The sequence below is a fragment of the Melospiza melodia genome, chromosome Z, assembly GCF_035770615.1.
Source record: "Melospiza melodia melodia isolate bMelMel2 chromosome Z, bMelMel2.pri, whole genome shotgun sequence".
NCBI lineage: Eukaryota > Metazoa > Chordata > Aves > Passeriformes > Passerellidae > Melospiza > Melospiza melodia.
The window spans coordinates 32007922-32027781 of record NC_086226.1 but is presented as its reverse complement, the minus strand read 5'-3'; the positions used below and the strand labels follow the sequence as shown (position 1 = coordinate 32027781).

Genomic DNA, 19860 nt, shown 5'->3' with positions numbered 1-19860 from the left:
GGCTTCTGGAAAATCCGAGGCTCTTTATTCCACTTTCAAAGAGTGCAGGAAGAAGTATCAGCATCGTAGCCCTGTTTAGATTATTATTATTTTTAGGAGAAACAGTACCTTCTAATACACATATGCAAAAACTTACACAAAATATCATATGAAGTTTTCAGAGGAAAAAGAGCAAACAAGGAGGATAACAAAAATTTTAAGAATGAAGGTGTACCACTAGTGACAAAGAGGAAATTGAGTTTAATGTGAACATACCTTTAACATTCCTGAAGAAATCAAAGAACAGCTCACTGACTAAGGTATCAGAGGCAAACAGTAGAAGGGATAAGTCTTCCCAGCTGCCCTACTATGGCACCAAGTATGTAGCTTGCTAGTGGGTGGCTGCCTGGGAATCATTATAGTGCATCTGATAGTACAGAGATACAGCAAGTGGAAAGTGGGTATTCAGAAAATAAGAAAACGCATAGTAATTAAAATTTGTCAAAGGGTTGCCTTTGAATAGAAATTAAGATGTTTTCAGCAGACTTACAATTTGTTGCTGTTGGTAAAGTAAATATAATTGTATTGTCCTCCACAAGGCTATTGTTTTTGTTTAAATCACCCATAGAATGTTAGTTTGTAAGGAAAATTTAAAAAGTGCATATTCATAGACTTATCATACTATAGTACTATTAATAGGTGCAAAAAAAGCTCTTTCAGGATGAAATTGCTTCAATTCCATTTAAAATTAACAACTGTACACTCAACTTTCAGCCCTCTCTTGGGCAAAGTTCATATTGAAATTGAATTTCTCATTCCTTTGGACTGAAAGAGCAAAGTGACAAAAGGATTAAATATTTATTTTTATAATGCCTATACTGTAGAATGAGTAAAAAAAAATAAGCCTCATCTACTAGCTGGACATTATTAGGAAAAAATGTTACAGTGAAGGTAAGAGAGACAAGTAACTGTATATGCTAATGTGTAAAACTGCATATGTGAAAAACGTACTACAAAGAATTGTGATTCACCCAGCATTGCCATTACAGCAATAGTTTGCTATAACCCTGTGATTATCTCTCTTACCTATATACTTGCAGTTTCCTGTAAATAAGAACATGGAATTTTAGTCAGCATCTTAGAGTTTGTATAAAATAAGGAGCCTATAAAATGAGCATTCTGCCTATTCTTAGTCTGCAGTTACATTTTACTATAAGGGTATATGGAATTAGTTTTATTCCTGAGTCTCTTCAAAACTTAATGCATATTTAATGATACAGACTTTTGCACAAAGTCTGTCAGCAGGGAGCCTTATTCTGACAGAAATCTAGTCACTCATTGCCCTATCCTGATTCCCAAAGCAGGTTAGTAGAGCCTGAAAAGTGAGTGGCAGTGATGAGGAATGCTGAGAGATACCCTGATTCACAGCAACTTGCTTCTGCCTGTGAATAGGATAGCTCTTTCAAGGTTCCTTACTGATATTTAAAATGAAATATTTGGCACCTCCTTTTAGTTCCTTTATTTGGAAAATACTAAGTGAGTTTTATAATGAACTAATTCTATGGTTTTAAATACAGTAACTAACTGTGGTTATCTCAGAAAAAAGCAGTTAATGCAGACCTAATCTTGCCTGTAGGGAGAGCAAGTTCACATTTACTGTAATTGTCATTAACATTTCTGTTCATTTGGTACCTCTTCCTAGGAAAAAAAAAAGCAAGACAGCTGAGCACATCTCTTTCTGGACTGAATCCTTCCCTGTCAGTGACCATCTTTTGTTCTCCAGGGCACAGAAGCACTTGGTTCTTTGTTAAATGGCAATAACCCTTACTCCATGCTTTTTATGGGCAAATGGTTAGATAGCTTTCACAACCTTAATAAGATTAAATTTCATGATTTAACTAGGGAGTTACAATAGACGTTGTCTTTAGCTGTTTTCTTCACCTGATTTTACACAGCCCAATGAGGAGAATTAAATTGTTTAAATAGCTTATTTCTGTCCAGCTCGTTCAGTCATTAATGTCTTTTATTCCTGCCAACCTGCATTTTTCTCGAAAGGATTCTATTCATTTTACTTTATTATTTGTCATATGTTTGCTTGGGAGGGAAAGAAGCATTTATCAGAAGCTTTATTCTACAAGGAGGTATAAAGAAGAACATAACAAAAAAGCATCCAAAAAGCTCTATATAAGGTAGTGACGGGTATTAGAGACTTCCTTGACCTTCTTCCAGATACCCAAGGAAAAATAGGGCTTGATAACAAACCATTCAATTTTTTTTTCATGGAAATCAGCTAAAATCTGTGGAGGCTTTTCTTACCAATACCAATGGCAATGGGCAACTTTTACTTTCAGGTAGCACCAAAGTGAACAATAGTATGTTTGGGACCTGTTTTGCAAGATCTGGTGGGGGTTCATTTTTCTAATCACACCCCTTTCCACAAACCTCACTTTTTCCAGTCATCCTTCCCATTGAAATGTCCTAAAGCCAGTTCCAGTTCTTCTTTCCCTGCTTTCAATCAGTTCCAAGAAATTAAACCCTGAAATACACATGTTGAGCATTACCACTTCTCCACCACAGCAGAACTCAATACTGATTTTTTTCCATTTATTGCAAATCAATCTTCACCTTCTGAGACTTCATAAAATTCTCTCTCTGACTCCTTCCAGGTCTCTATTCTGATTCTCTGGGGCCAAATTTTATTTCTATTCCTTCTATGGAATTCTGTAAGACAAAAGATTTTAACAACCAGAATCCCACTATTATATCTCACTTTATCCCAACTCTTGTTGCCACTTCCCTGTGCTTTAAGGATTCAGAAGCCACCCAGCGTGCTGTTATAATCTTGGATGGTAGCTACCAGTCATTAGGGAGCAGTATTACTGGAAGTATCTTCTGGGCTGGGAACAAGATACAGTGGAGAGAGCTGTGAGAGCAATGGCATTTCAGGGTCAGCTGCCCATATCCAAACAGATGGCGTCTTGTTTTCTCTAATTAAAAAATCTTCCATGCAGAAAGTAACAGTGTCAGATCTTGTCATGCTAATTTAGCCAAAGTTCAAAGATAAAACATGTACTCCCAAAAACACACAGGCTACATGGTCAAAGTGCAAAATACATCTTTTTATCAATGTGCTAGTTATGAGACAAGTAATTATATCACCAAATTTCCTTTTAGAGTTTAGTTTTGATTGGATAAACATATCTAAGCTACTTCACTTGTTTGCTTTACATTTCCCTCTTGGCCATGGATGAGGTATGCTGGGTAGCCAGAATTCAAGAGCTGTATTTTCCTTTCAAGTCTGCCTAGCTATAGAAGTAAGTGCATATGACCTATGAAAATCCAGTTCAAATACCAAGAAAACTTCTGAACAAAGTAGCCATTACATGAAAGTCAGGTAGCCGGTGTCTTGCTTCTGTTGAAAAGAATGATTTTAGTAGAAACATGAATTAGGTCTTTAAATCAAGTATAGCATAGCATCTTTGTAAAGATGAGTATAGGCTTTTCTGCTTTTTCTGAGATAAAGGCTCCTGCCTTTCAGAGAGATTATGTTCTCAGTATGGCTATAATCATAAAGGTTATGCTGAAGATGCAAGTATTATCTATGTTTTTAAAAGTAGACTTCTGCATGTGACTTCAGAATGGGCAATCATTCTCATTATGAAGATCGTCCATTTTGCAGAGGATTCCTTTCTTATTTCCACTCACTAACAGAACAGTTTCTTAAAGATCTGTGATACAAAACAAATAGTGAAAACTTGACCTGTGGATTTCTAAAGTAAAGCTGAGATAAGAAAAAAATTAGGAAGGACTTATTTAATATCTGCTTATGTAAATATTGTCAGTAGGCCTTTAGGATGTGCTTTAAAGAAAAAAAGAGCTCCTAAGGATATGTTGCATAGCAAAATGCAGGTTTAATTATAACTTGTGTTCACATGCCTACATAGTTTAAATTGCCTAATATGAATAAAAGAATTACATTTGTGTGAACTGGTAAGTGGCATTCAGACTCTAAAGCATGTGTTACTATTTTGTCCTTTCTCTTAATGTACTACCTAGATGAGACTAAAACCTGAGACAAAGGTATGTCCATACCAAGATATTATTTTTTATTAATTTTTAACATTTGTTTTATTATTTTTGCTGGAAAGCATTTTTCTTTTCATTTAGTACTCAGAAACAAATTAAGTTAAAGTGTAGAAAAACCTTGAACCATAGAGACTTTGTATCTGATTTCATTATATCCAGAAGAGATGAAATGGTCATCTACACATATTGCTACAATGCTTTGCCAAGCATATTCCTAACATATGCTATATTTACACTACAAGCAAAGTTTAGTTTTATGAGTCTGTAGTCACACTGACTTCTTGGGAAACATGACTATTAAGGAAAACACAGTGCATATAAGATGGGACAACACATTCAGTATAAATATGAAACACAAGGTCATATGGAAATTACAATTTCTTTTGTTTCAGAATTATCTGTACCTTCATTTGCATTGAGACTTTATAATTCCTCTCCCCAATTCCTAATGTGCCCTTATTGAATCTTCCTCCTTTGGAGAGAAGAGAAAGACTGATGCAGACAACAGTCACCCATGTTCAAGGTTCCTTCAGAGCTTTATGTCTGTAATGACCTTCCTCTCCTTTGGACAGGCAGACCTGTGGGATGGGCACTGTAAATCTTCAAACACAACAGATGCATTATGTAGGTCATAAGATACATTTTCTTCTAGTAAAGCAATGGCATTTTTTTTACACTTTAGAAAGACTATGATTGGAAAACTTATGAACTTCAGAAGAATTTTCTGACCCCTAATAAGAAGGTGAAAGGCTGTTAGAACTGGATCAGAACTCAGCCCATTTATAATTTGAAAGAGACTGAGTATTGTGTCTCTCATTTTTTTAGGGGTAAATTTGGAGCACAAGTACAATTCTAGCCTACCAGAACTCTCATCATGGAAACAAAAGAAAAAGCTACAAAGAGACACATGTACTTGCATGTTAACACTACAGCAAAGACCACAGAGTCTAACTGTACTGCTTCTATTTACATATTCGTTCAGTAAAAAGGCAAAGCAATCTGAACATGAGAGATAAATATTTGAAGAACTTTGTAAACAATGTTACTACAAACTTTGAGCAAAATTGTAGTCCTCATAAAATAAGTCACAAAGTTAAGTCACAAAAATTGAAAGTTTCAGTTAATCCCAGAAAACTAGACATTATGAAAAACATTGCTTGATTTCTTGGGGTTTACCTCCCTTGTTAGCAGGGACATGAAGGTAAGGTACAACTTTTAATCCATCTCTTGATGTTTACCACAGCGCCACAAGCAATAGAGAATTAAACCTGATCAGAACTGTGAATTTTTTCTTTAAATCTTCACAAGACAACTATTTTCTACATTTCACAAAAAAGAAATCAAGCAAAGATGCAAATGCTTTCTTAAGTGTATATGAGAAGAAACCCTAAAGCCCTAAGTCTAAGGCTTCCAAATTCCTAAGTCTCCTAAACACAGATGCCTTGCTACCAAGGCAAATATCTGTGGCCATTTAGTCTTCAAGTTCTGTAATAATTCAAACAAGGTTACCAGTTTAGACTAGGACTGTTAATTACATATTTTATTGCTGTGGGACTGTTTAAAAACCTAACATAGAACAGCCATGAAATTAAAAATGAGTCTACAGCATTACCAACTTGAGCTGGGATGACACAGAAATGAAAAAATATCATATGTAAATTCCAGCATACTTGGCAATACAATCTATTCAAATTTCTCATGCAATTTTTTTTGCATCATTTTATCAACAGTAACATTTTTTTGGTGCACAGGAAGGAGTAAATATCCTACATAAAATCAACTATAATATTATAATCACTTTATTCATAACCCATGGGTTTAAATTAATTATTAATTATAATTATACTAAATATATATCAATGTAACTGCAGTGGGAAACTGGTTTCTACTTTTTACCTTGTTCCATCATTAACCTTTGCTTTTAGACTGCCTGTTGTTATTTTGCCAGTGAGGTTACCTGAAGGTCAGCCAAATATTTCAGGAAACAAGAGAGAGAACAGGTGAAAAATCCTTTTTTAAATCTGTTTGCTTGTTTTCATATCCATGTGTTCTTTACAGACAAATATATATATATAGATATAACCATAGTACACATGATGACCAAAATGCTAGAAGGTAGCAAAGAATTAGAGCAAAGAAAAAGAGATTTTTGACAGAGAGGTTTTGCTTCTCTAATAGGGTTCATTCACCTTTGGCTGTAGTATCTCTGCATGTTGACATTTGTCAATATATCAGATAAAGAGCTGCAAATTGCTTCAAACATTATTTATTCAAAGCACCTTCTTTCTTTCCCCATAAGTTACATGAGTTTGATTAACAGCAGACTCCAAGTCACTTACTGAAATTTGAGCTGCAAATAAAACCGCTGACTGGTCTTGGCATCTATTTAATATTTAAACTCTCCTAATGAAAACCTCATTCTTTGATTTCTCTGTCCAGCTATTTTTACATTTTTATGCCCTTCTGGATATTTCTAGGAAATACTTTTGGTCACAATTGGCCACATGTATTTATGGTTTAAATGTATACTTAGGAATCTATTACCATTAGACCATTCAAATATTTTTTTTCCTATCATTTTTCCAGCTACTGAACAACAGAACTCTTCTAAATAATCTTAACTTCCTATTTGGTCCAACTTCTTTTCTATTCTGCCAGTGAAGTCAGAGACTGTTTTATCACATCATTTGTATTCTTGAACTAAGCACAGTTTGTACCTTCTAAGGCATCCAATTCTCAATTTCTAGCCATAACAAATAAAGGGGTTTTGTAGCATTTGGGAGCCTTTACATTACTGTATAAGCATCCTGAATCAAAGAAGTCCACATTTTTATGAGAGATTTTTCTACAGATTTTATTTTTCCAGAGTAAGTATATGGTATTAACCTGAAGGTAAAAATTATGTTTTGTTTTCCTGCTAACTATCCCATGAGTAGCCAAAATGGGACAACTGCTGGTGTAACAACCTTGTACCATGGAAAATATTGATAAGTATAAGTAAGGAAGCCTCTTCCAGTATTTTCAAAGATAATAAATTATTTTCTTCTCAAGGGCAAAATATCATGCCCCTTGAGTAATTAATGTTCTCAAACAGAGCTGTCAGGGCTCTTTATATCGGTAAAACCTGGTGATTAAAACAACCTTAAAACAACCACCTTCTTGCTAATAATAAAAAAAAAGTCACATGCCTTTCCCATATTAAAAATTGGGTGGGATGCAGAGAGCAAGGGGAGAACAAACATACCCTGTACTTTGTTCTCTTAAAGAATGAAATTATTCTCATGCGGCAAAGTGGTTTAGATTGTGTCAGTCACTGATGTGCTACTAGGTTTTTTTGTTTTAGGAAACCTTTTGTAAGATACCCAGTTTTCAGCCCATTCAAACTATGATGTGCCAACACTATACCTATGTACATCTACTGCTGAATAGCAGCACTGCTTTCTACACAAGCATTATTATGACAGAATCTATTTAACTAATGAGACTGGAAATTGGCTACAGTATGGCTGTCATTCAAGATGTTTTCCAAGATAATGCTCACTGGACAATCTGTCGTATATATAGCTGACTATGCAATTCCAAAAAATATACTAATTCCATTCTAATATGTTTGGAAATAGGCAGATTCATAAGTATTTACATTTAAATTCCCATTTTGCTGATATCTATTAAGTAACAAATATGATATCTATTAGTAACACCTTTATGTCAAATCCGCCACCCAAGTTTGCTAACTGCTAGTACCACAAATGCTTGAATTTGTCAGATGTTACTCTTAGGCTAAAATGTTCACAATCATTAAATTGCAGTGACAGAAGCAATGGATGATAGAATGTTGTACTTAGCACTTCTCAGGGTCAAAGTCTGACTCTCAGATTGATTATTTTTCATACAAGTTTACAGAAAATTATTATTGCGACTGGATTTCACTGAAGATAAACTTGTGCTTCTGTGCATAAGCTCACTTCCATTTTTGGAACCAGACTGACTACCTCACAGCCAACACATGACGTTTGCTCCATTTAAATACTTTGATCTCTTCCTTCCTATCTTGACATATGAGTTCCTGCTGACAAGCTTCTTTATGAAAATAACTTACATACATTAGGTATATGTATTCCAATATGAAACTGAACTTCATTTTAGTTGAAAGAAATCTTATAGGACTTGCTAGAAAAATCTCAGCAATAGCATGACTATTATGTAGGCTGGAAGGTATGTGCTATAGGACTTGTATTCTGCTTACATTCCGCTATTGTTCAATGTTAATCTCCACTTTATGTAGTAAAATTAATGTGCAATAAGGCTATGCAATGGCCAAAGGAATAATGCGTTTTCAGTGAACAGAAGGATTAATACATACATTTAAACTTGGCTTCTCTTTTGATCAAGTTTGTGGGATTTTCAGTGTATACATGAGAAATTTCTTGATTTTTTAAACTGATTTTGTGTTCATATCGTGAGGTTTTGTTTATAAACTAGAAAGAAAATGACATTTATAAAATAGAATAAACATTTTTCTTTGGATATATAAACACACTGCATCTTCATAATAAGATCTATCAACTTCATATAAAACAGAGGGGTCTTCTAGTTCTTTTTCTCCAGATGTACATCAGTGCTAAGTAACTAAACTAAACTACATCTGAGAAATGTTATTATAACTCATGGCTACTCTCAGAAATTCTACTAGCTTTGATTGTGATGTCTGTCCATGTTGAAATATCCTTCCCATTATTTTCCAGTAGCTGAACTGAATCTTCCTTGCAATAAAAGCCAATTACTTCTTTTCCTATCAGAGCAGCATCTCTGCAGCAACTCTCTAGATTCATAATTCTATTTTCTTCTCAATCAGCTATAGAAGAAATAATTCCCAGTCCTTTCCTATTTGTCTCACAGGAAACAGTTCTGAAATATCTGCTTGTTCTTGATGTTCTTATTTCAGTCACCCTGCATTTAGAGAAGCATCAAAAGGCAGCAAGTCTCAGGAATGATGTATTACTGCAAAAAAAGAAGAAATAAAGGGTTTTAATTGTTAAGGGGAAAGCACTGCAAAAGGTTAAAAATCACATGTGATGACAGAAGTGTGATGAAATCAGTTTCTTACAGGTCCTGTGTTACATTATTGAGAGGCCTGCTTTACCCACCCCTGTAGTGGCTAAAGTAGTCTTTACACTGTTGCTCCCCCTGTCAAAAGGACATTTCAGGATCAAGAGACAGTTGCCAGCAATTGCTGCGACTAAATGAAAAACAGTCAAAATGTGAATTGCAGAAAGGGCCAAGCCTGTATCCCTCCTTCCATTCATTGACTATTAAAGTACTAAAATTAGTGAACTTCTAGATGATTAAAAAAAAAACATCGGTACTCATCTAAATTAAACTTAGGTTGCTATGCAGATGTATTTGATATTGAATCCCAAGGTAAAGAAAGGACTACCAATGGAATCTTTTTTTTTTCTAGACTAGATGTATGTGGAATATGAATTATCCATTGGCAAGATGTGTTTTGGGTAGGCATAAAGGGAATGTTTTATCAACACTCTCTGGATATAGTAACTGAGAGTGTCCACAACAAGCCTTAATTAGTTACAAAATTCAGAGCAGTAATTGTAATTTATGTTTCCCCACCCCAGTTTACTAGATGTAGGTGAACGGCTCACCAATATCCTTAAAAATATTGATTCCCTGTTGCTCCTGGCTCCTCATTGACACCTGTTTTCTTCTATCTCCTTGTCTACTTTTCTACTTCTTTTTAACTACACTCTTATTCTTTCACTTGATGCCTCATTTTTAGATTTCCTATCCCACTGTCACACACATGAAGTTTCCTTCCGTTTCTCCAGGAGTCAGGCATCCCTACTAACACCTCAAGTTTGTGAAAAAGCCTCCAAGTTAGAATGTCAGGTTGCAGTAGGAGACATGGACGTTTCTTTCACGGGTTCTTAGGGGAACCATCAAAGAATCAATCAGATTGGGAAGGAAACCTATGGCTGGATCATCGAGTCCAACCTGTGAGCAAACACCACGACCTTACTAGACCACGAATACTAAGTGCCATGTCCAGTCTTTCCTTAAACACCTCCTCAGCCTCCCTGGGCGGCCCGTTTTGGTGTCTAATCACCCCTTCCATGAAGAAATGCTTCCTGATGTCCAACTGAACCCCCTACCCCCCCGGCTTTGCTTAGCACCATCTCCTCTCGTCCTGTCACTGGTTGCCTGGGAGAAGAGGCCGAACCCCAGCTGGCCACAGCCTCCTTTCAGGCAGTAGTGCAGAGTGATAAGGTTTCCCCTGAGCCTCCTTTTCTCCAGGATAAACACCCCAGCTCCCTCCACTGCTCCTCACAGCACTTGTGCTCCTGTGCGTTGCCCCTCCCTGGGGCCGCTTAGGCTGCGGGACGCGAGAGCCCCGGCAGCCGCGGCCGCAGCGCTCCTACGCCTTTAAGGGCGGCCCGGCCGCGCCCCCACGTGTGCGATCAGCTGACGGCGCGTCCCGCCCCCGCCCGCCCCTGCCCCGCTCCCTCCGCCGCGAGGTGCGGGCGGCAGCGCGGCTCTGACAGCGCCGCCGGGGCAGCGCCCGCGCCCCCCGCTCGCCCCCGGCGCGCCCGCCCGGCCCCGCCGCGCCGCCCGCCCCGCGCCCCGGCCCCGCCGCTGCCCCGCGCCGCCGCTGCCCCGCCGGCCCAGCGCCGCTGTCAGCCGGGCGGGCGCCCGCGGCCCCTCCGGAGAGCTCGGCAGCGCGGCGCCCGGCGCCACTCCGGTACATGGATTACCTGGTAGGTTCCCGGCGGCAGCGGAGACCGTCGGACATTTTACTGAGCGGCTGGGGCGGCGTCCGCGGCGCGACGGGGTGCGGGGGGCAGCCCGGGGCCGGGGGCAGCCGGGTCCGGCCGCGCTGCCGCACCCGGCCCGGCGGGCTGTTAACGGGCGATAAAGCGGCCGGGCCCCGCTCATTTGGCCGCTATTAGGTTGCTAAAGCCGTGACCCGGGTCGCTGTTTTTTTCCTAAACGCTGGAGCTTAGGTCATGCTTCAGTGGACTAAATTGCTACCGCGGACGGGACCCGCCGAGCACCCGGGCAGCTGGTATTCGGGGGTAGTGTTTATGGCTCTTTAATGAATATTGGCTCCATTCGTCTGTGAAAGATCGTATCGCGGGCGTGCACCTCAGCTGGGATCGTGGCTGGTGTTTGCCCTCACCCGCGCACCCTCGGCGGGCAAAAGCCCTGTGGCACGGCTGGCTCATGAGCAGGTGGCTTTGTTTTAGTATGGTACCTGCTCACCTGGTCTTTTCAGCCCAGCAGTGGGGGGGGGGGGGGGGGGGGGGGGGGCGTAACGAGCACACCCCATCGCTCGGGTCCTGTTGGCATCCCATTGCTCCAGTCTTGTGGCTTCGAGCTCTGTGCTGTGAACTGGTGCCCGCTCCTTCACCGTGAAATGCTGCGAAGCGTCAGCTGGGGCAGTGAAGAGCAGGCATCTTCTGGCCATCCCTGTTCGTTGTTGGTGTCAAGCGGGACCAGGAAGTATTTGGAGTCAGAATCTTGACTCTGTCATTCATACTTTTTCACACGGGATGCTCACGGGTGTACGCTTTCAAGAGAGGCTCATCAAATGCAACAGAATCTCTGGAGATGCTCTTTTTAATTAGCAGAATATTTGCCATGCTGAGATGAGAGCTGCATGCAGTGTCTGCCTTTTCTGGTAGCTAACTAAACCAGAAATACATTAAATTAATACTTCACTATTCTTGTGTCTATGGAGCTAAGATTTGTTGTGGTTTATTGAGCCTTGCAACCCCCAAAATGTTTTAAGCTTGCCTTTCTGAATATGAATACTACAGAGAGACACTAGAAAATGAGTCTTGTGTGGCAGAAATGGTAGGCAGACTACTCTTTAACAGCCTAGTTAATGAAATACTGATAATAAACTTGCCAGATATCAAGTGCAGCCACATAGCTCCTTGAGAGCCTGGAGCTGTTTCTGAGATTTTTTTTTTCCTTTATAAACTTATGGCCAGACGAAACTGGCCATATCTGTACTTTTTCAAATGCTTGCATTAACCTTTGTGACTGCTACAGGCTGTTGTGTGGAAGGCCAACCACTCTGAGAACAATAAATTTAATAAGCCTTGCAAACTAAGAGCATGTTTTTGTATTAACTTAAGGGGGGAGGGGATTAAATAACTCTGGTTTTTTTTTTTTCTTCCCCTGACTCTTATTCTCCAGCTGATCCTTTTCCTCTTTTTTGTCATGTGGCCTTCTTTAGTGTCAGTTCTAAAACCTGTCATTGATTATGAGGTTCAGGCACCTCAGAAAATCTGCTCTAACAACAACAACAACAAAAATTATGATGGTGACTTAGACAACTAGTTGTGTACATCTGTTTTTGGCTTGTTGTCACAGTCTGCCCTGGTGTAAAGATGGGCCTACTCGTTATCTATGCAAGGCTTGAAGTTGTGTGAATGTTAAGGCTGTAGAACAATTGTCTCATTATTTCCATAGCGAAAAGAGCTGTACATGTTAAGGAATTTTGTGTTTTGTGCATTTATGTTGGGTTCTTGCACGTATATAGGCATGAAAACACAAACAGAAGGTTTCTGGTTCCTCATGTGGGGCACCTGTGTTGCAGCCTGCCGGCAGTGAGGTTTTCTCCCGTGCTTGCAGTGTGAGGCAGAGAGCAAAGGATGAGTTGTTTTCCCTTGCAGTAGTGCTGAGACAGAGTATTTGACGAGTTTTGGTTGTCAGGGGGGCTGAGTGAGGGAGTGTAGTGGAAGGAGGTGAGGACAGATGAGGTCAGGTTTGTTGCTGCATGAACTCAGGGGTCAGTGCATCTCCACAAGGAGTCTACCCTCAGCCAGCTTTTCCCAGACTTGCATAGGAAAGTTCTTTTCCTGATTTTAGCTGCATAGGACCTACATTGATGGAGATGTCTTTTTTCCATTAAGAATCAGATCCCTAGAAGTAATGAACATCTGAAGCACTTTCCAATATCATCAGGTTATTGAAAGCACTCAAAACCTTCTCAGAGTGAAGTCAGTTGGAGCCAGCTTGGACTATGGCCTAAAATTTTTATGGACAGATACCCAAAACCTGAGTAGTGCCTTAAAGTGTGACCCTCGATTTATGGCTATGCCATTTGATAATAAATTGGTGCTAAAAGAGTATCTCCTGTGATGCTCTGGTCTGTTTTTGCGGTTTTACATTGTAACAAAAAAAGTATCACTGGCCTCTGTATCTTTGATAGGTAGAAGAGGCTCTTCAGCCTGGTGCCTCTTTTTTTTTTGTGTTGCTGTAATTATGATGTTAGGAGTGGTGTGTTTTTCTTTTTTTAAATCAACATGATTAAACCAAGTCCAGTCTCTAAAAAAGAATACATCTTCACTCAGAGGCACTTTTCACTTACATATGCTGTTTTGCTTGCATTTAGTTAACTCTTTTAAAACATACTATGTGAACATAGCTGCATGAATGTAGAATGGCAGGTTTTTGTGACTACATAATCTGGGGTACTGTCTGCAACCTTCTTCAGCTTCATACCTGCTACATTGTGTCTGGAAGGATTTCAGTGTGTGCAAAGACTTGTGTAGGTTGGCCTCTGTTCAGTAGACTATGCTTAATTTAAGGAGTTACGCCATGATGCATCTTGTGAAAAGCATGGTATGTGACCAGTCTTACAGTTCTTGCTTGGAGAACTTGTGGGGAAACAATAAAAATGCTTCAGTTTTTCTTTCGTGCTGCAATTACAATGCAGATTTTAAGCTCCCAAGTAGACTTTCACAATACACTTCTTCAGTGGCATCCTCCGCACTATGTAAAGTTCTTACATATTTCTATTCAATGTATCAGCCTGGTCTGTGTAGAATTTTTAAAAACTGCTAGAGAGAGTGATAATGAAATTTGAATCTGTCTCTTCACAAAAGAGTTATATTTGCCTAAGAGGTTTATAATAAAAAATTGATAACCTGTTTAATTTTGCATTTTTAGCATTTTTATTATGATAACTTATCTGTAAATTATATCCCAAGATACTTTGTACTGTCTTAGTTGTAGATAAAAATTTTTCTTGGAGAGGTACTAAAGAGCATATTCTGACCTGAAATGGAAGATAACTCTTCTTGGATGATGAACTGCTTCAGCTTTAGTAATTTTTTAAAAATTTTTTTGGGTCCCTTTTCTGAGGAGTTAAACAGGAACATGGGTTCTGCAATGTCAAGAGAGTGCACACTCGTAGTGCATCAGAATCCTTGTTGCTTTGTTGGGGATTGGCTTCTTTTAACTATAACAAGTTTGGGTGAGTTCTTGTTGTTCTTTGTGCACTTGTTAGCAGATGCACACTATTTTGCTCCAGTATGCATGCACATGAAATCTAAAATTTGGTAAGGTTTTGAGTGAATTCAACCAAATTTTCAAATTTTAAATGAATATGTGAATAGGCCTTGAACTGACTTAAGAGTTTCTGCTTTGTTTCTGAACAGTCTTGACCTCACAATCTAAATAGTTAGTGTTCAGACAAAGTCTTACTTGGGAAAAGCTGCATAATCCAAATTGGTGTTCCTAAAGTGTTAGGTGATATTAAAAAAATTAAATGTTTTTGAGCAACTTTTCTTTTTTGGGCCGCTTACTTTTAAGACCTTTCTTTTAAATAGTTAGACTCTAATTGAATTGGACAGGTTAGATTCAGAAAGTGGCAATGTGGGATAGATCAAGACCACTTAGTGATTCTGTTATACTTCAGATCCAGTCTTTCCATTGCTGTTGCCAGTTCCATTGTTTGGTATCTGCAGGTCTCAGGAAACATTTTTTTTTCTCGCGCTGCAAATGTGTTAGAGAGGCGTATGTTTGAAGGTAAGGGTTTTACTTCACTGAAACTTTGTAAACTCGTAGATGCTGTCCTTTGAGTAAGGAAAAATGGGTTGAGGTCCTTACTAGCAACTCTGTATTTTTCTTCTGAGGCACGCGTGTGATTTGGATACATTGCCTGCAACATGAGCAGCCACGGTCTATAGGCAGGGCCACGTCCTCTTACTGTTTGCTGAGCACCCCTCTCATAGGAATTCTGTCTTTTGTAATGTAACAATAGGGAATGTTTGGCCTCTAGGTTGACTGATCTATCAGCTATAACAGCCTTGAAAACTTACACCTTCTGTAGAGCACAAGGGCTTCTATTTTATTATTTTCGCTTCAGTTTTGGGGAGTTGATTAGACACAAGGATGAGGGGTCTGACAGTTGTTAAAAAAAAAAAATGTAGCTGAATGCAGGAAAGAAAACAACAGCTGTAAGGTGCATGCAACTGCATTCGTGTTTGGATCAGATGTGAATCTTTTAATTGGAGAAGGTAATGTTTACCTAGGTTTGCATTGCAGAGTGATCACAGATGACATGAATTTAATATTTTTCAAATGAAACCAGATGGAAGGATTTACTTCACTAATGGGTTTTTCCACCACAGGCCTGCATCAGAATTAGTGTCTGAAGTATGTAGTAAGAATACTTGGTATTCAATTCCAGCTCTTGCTATGTACTACCAGACCATGTTGCTCTGCAGTGTGCTGCTCCTGAATTCTTCAGTCAGACCTCCAAGCTTCAAGGCAACATGGTGATGAATTTCACAAAAGGCTAGAAATGCAAGCTTTTAGTAAGTGAGAATATCTGCATTTAGTAAGGACAAAATATTCCTTCTAATACCACATGCTGATTAACATTTTTGGCTTGTCAGTATCATCAACTCATGTTTTTTAATACTGCCAGCTTGTGATGTTTATTCTTTTAAATGGAGTTCTGAAGTTTTGTGATTGTATGAGGATATTAGCTCTCCATTAATAAAAGAGCATTTTTAGTTTAGTTTAAAACCACAAATGTGGCCCAAAGAGCTGTAAGGCCCTATGAAAAAAAGCATGACAGTGTTTAAAATCTTTTGCTTCTTTGTGTTTTGGCTTGTGCTGCTCTGCATTATGTTGGTTTTGCTGTTTTTCACTGTGTGTGCAGGATAACTTTCTGAAGTGCAAACTATCTGACTGTGACGATATAAAAGTCCTTGTGGGCATAAGTAGGGTATTTGCAATCTAACAAAAGATGGCTCATGCCAGAGCTCTTCAGCATACAAAATTTATTTTTTCTCTCTGATAATCTGGTAAAGTGACTAAATTAATTGTCAATGAGTGTGTAAGTAAGCTCCCTCTATCTGAGGAAGAGACACAAAGCAGGAAATGTAGCTGACAAGTGCTCTTGTGCTAGATGCAGTCTTGCCCTAGAACTTTGTTGCTTGTAAGAACGAACTGTAGGAAGAGCTTGAATCTTTGATGTTCTGTATGTTTTGGTGGAGGAACAGAAGAAAAATTTGTGCACAGAACCCACATTAGCTTTTGGCATTGGAGAATCTGAATAAGCAAGATGGCATCTAGGAGCTGTTGATATGGGGGAAGTAAGTTTATAGATTTATTTTTTTTAATTATAACTTGGAGCTTTTGTACAGAAGAAACATCTGTTTTCCACATTTTATTAGCTTTATAATAACTGTTGCTTAGTCTTCCTTTATATGATTTTGACTCTAATAGAGGTGACAAACTTCAATTAAAAATGAAGTAATAGTTTTTTAATCTGTAATACAAATTTCATGAGAAATAAAAATGAGCATTGAGAGCACAGCTCTGGCAGCGAATAAGAGGGAGAAGTGAATGCAGAGATTGCAAGGGAGTTTCATGTTCGTGTTTAGCTGTATAAACTGCATATGCCTTGGGTGGGCTGATGCAGAGACAAATATTAAGAATGCATATTGAATCCAGGAAGAAAATCTAGTACCTCTTTTGATTTTTGTAATAAAATGGCAAATGAAATTCAGTGTTGATATATATTTTTAGAAGAAGTCACATGGCAGTGCAGATGTATGGATAGGCTCTAAAATATCATCAGTACTCAGGAAAGGGAATGAGGATCCTTCTTTAAAATGTCATCTCAACCCAGACATCTGTCAACAAATTTTGAGTATTAAGAAGGAAAAAGAGGGAAAGATCTCATTTTTACATTGGTTAAATATAAGGTTTGCTCTTGTCTTACTTGCTACATTTCTGGTTGCATCATTTCAGGAAGAATATTAAAAAAACCAAAGAAAATACAGAGAAGGATGATGTGGTAATTGAAGAAAAGCAATTTCTTCCATACAAGCAGAGATAAGTAGTTGCAGCTCTTGAGTCTGAAGAAAAGACAGCTGACTGGTATGAGGAGGTAATAGTCTAGATGTCTTTTGAATCAGAAAGAAATTAGGCAATAAGCATGTTTTTCTATACAGAAGAACTCACAGTTATAATCCAGGAACTGTGTTTTCTGCATGTGAGTGTAGTTGAATTCTCACTTGTGCAGTAATGTTAGGGAAGTGAAAATGCGTAGACCAAGAATTTGTACAGGGTCTTCAAAGACAGGGCCACTGTGGGTTGGTATTAAACATGATGTTCAGATATGGTGGTAGGAAATCCTGAAGTTGTGATTACTGGAACATAAGGATAGGTCCATAAGGTATGATTCCCCAGATATCCTGATGCTTTGCTGTGGACTAAAGACATCCTCCTCATCTTTCCTCCTCATTGAGGAGGAATCGAGAATCAGTTCTTGAACAGGAAATTGCAGTTAGGAAACTGAGATATTCTGAGCGGTGTCCAGGAGTGCTGTCCACTGTAATCAGAATTTCATTGACTACACAGAAGGTGGGACTTTTCAATTCAGAGGTATTTATGAAGATAATTAATCTTCTCCAGGAGCACAGATTCCTTCTGCTTGGAAGTATACATGACAATAGGCTATTGGCTTTCTGACATCTGTGTTTCAACAAATTTATAACTTTTTATGTAAGGCCCACAACACTGAGTGAACCTGAAACCATATAGACAACCTGTGTAGAGGGATTATGCACTCTACAATGAGTGCTCTCTTTTCTCAGTGCTTTCTTCTTGCCCAGAAACTTGCATAATTTCTGGTTTCAGCAAGACTGGAGAGGAAGATCCAGAATTCTTGAGAAATGTCTATGCTGTTCTTGCAGCTATTAATTTTCTGCTGGCTAATCTGTATCTTACACTGCCTCAGCCACTGCAGTCCTGGAAAGAGTAATGGAAAACTGTTCTACTGAGAATATTGCCTCAAAGAGAGGGGAGCATTGTTCTCTGGTGCATCCACTTGATTACTTTTTATGATGACAAGAGAGTTCTTGGATCTAGTCCTATTTCCTGTTCCCATATCATTGCTTTTCCATCAACATCAGGTTTCTTCTAGTCTCTAAACTGAGATTTATTTTTCTAATGATTATGTACAAGAAGATTGGTATTTTAGAAATCTAATTATTCAGAATTGAAGGAGAATATTAAAATATTTTCTGTGCCTTTTTTCCCTGAGAACAGTATTAAAAAGAATTCAGGGAGTTTAAATTAGAAATGTCATTAATGGAATTTGCTAGAGGGCTGTGACATCTTGTGCAGAAAGGGGAACCTTGGCAAGGTTAGCAAACAGCAGTTCTGGTCAAAGTTCCTGCTACCTTTACTATAGTGTTGTTGTGTGTGCTTTTGGGTACCCACATGTTCCTTACAACACATAAGCACTGAGAATTTGTTTCAGGCTCCATGCTTAAAGGTACCTTAAAGCCTGCATATTTTATACACTTGTATTGCTAATTTTTGCAATTTTATACACTGAAAAAGATGCAGATAAGAATAGAGGTGGAAAAACTTCTGCCTGGAAGATCCAGCAATTCCAAGTGTCTGCTGGGTTGTATCACTTCATTATAAATGAGGAGAGGTGTACCTTGATCTCAAACATATTAAAGAAACATATCACCAGGAAAAAAACCTCTAACATCTTCCTTTTCTTGTTTTGCTTTCTGTTTTTGTGGTCTTGGAGCTGTATTCAGTGCTGTAATTTATTTAGAATTATGTCACAGTGAGTTGAGGTCGAGGTGATTATTTCTGCTGGGTGGCAGAACTGACTGCTGCTGCAGTTCTGTAAGGTGTTGGGTCTTTTGGTTCTTTCCTGAGGACTTGGTTAGGATCACCCTCCCCTTTTGCCCACCAAGGTTCTTGAGGCTAATGCTTTCAACTCGGTGCTTGAAGTCATCCGTTGCAGAACATGGTCTAATTAGTCTTTTCAAAATCTGGTCTTTTGTAAATATTATGAGTAGGGATTTAATCTTGTATTTGCTGACAAAGTAGGTATTTAAAACAATGGCTTTGTGAGTTGCAGACTGTGTGCCTGTGTCAGAGCTGAATGAGATTTTTTTTAAACACCAAATACTGAAATTGCTTTGTACTGATAGCAGAATACTTGAAAAAATGGACAGAACAGATGCTTGTTGTGAATTGAATGCTGCACAGCTGCAGGGCAGACATGTTTCTAAGTCATTATAAACAGCCAGATTTTTACAAGGTATGATTAAAATAACAAAGTCTTGGGTGAATAGGAAAGCTAGCTATGAGTTTGCTTTCCAGTGGGAGAAATTATTTAATGTTTGTGAGATGACCCTTTGCCTAGGCACAAGGGTGCTTTTTGACAGAGACGCATGCATATCTTGCTTGACATATTTGATCTGATGACTTAGTTTTTCACTTTAGACATGTGAAATCACATCTGTGAATAATTAGTCTTTGTAGAATTGTGTCAAACAAGCTATCTTTCTTTCATAGTATTTGTAGGTATATTTTTACTTTTTTTTTCTTTTATTTTCATGCCTACCATGTAAAATCCTTTCAGAAAGCAACAATAAACTGTAAGTAAATTATGTGTAAATTTTCCAACAATTGTTTTGTTGCCCAATTGTATGGTCCCAA

At 38.6% G+C, this 19860-nt stretch overlaps 1 protein-coding gene across 3 annotated transcripts in view; it reads left to right on the top strand.

The window, feature by feature from the left end:
• The first annotated feature begins 10752 nt into the window (after positions 1-10752).
• The window catches only part of ARL15 (ADP ribosylation factor like GTPase 15), a 225796-nt gene continuing 216688 nt past the window's right edge, over positions 10753-19860 (top strand). The window contains exon 1 of one of the 3 annotated variants that reach the window (XM_063181353.1): positions 10753-10835. In XM_063181353.1, coding sequence (XP_063037423.1) covers positions 10824-10835 — 12 coding nt within the window. In that variant the 5' untranslated portion in view covers positions 10753-10823. Of the gene's footprint in view, positions 10836-19783; positions 19800-19860 lie in introns of those variants that run through there. The other 2 variants (XM_063181351.1, XM_063181352.1) reach the window with 2 other exon arrangements.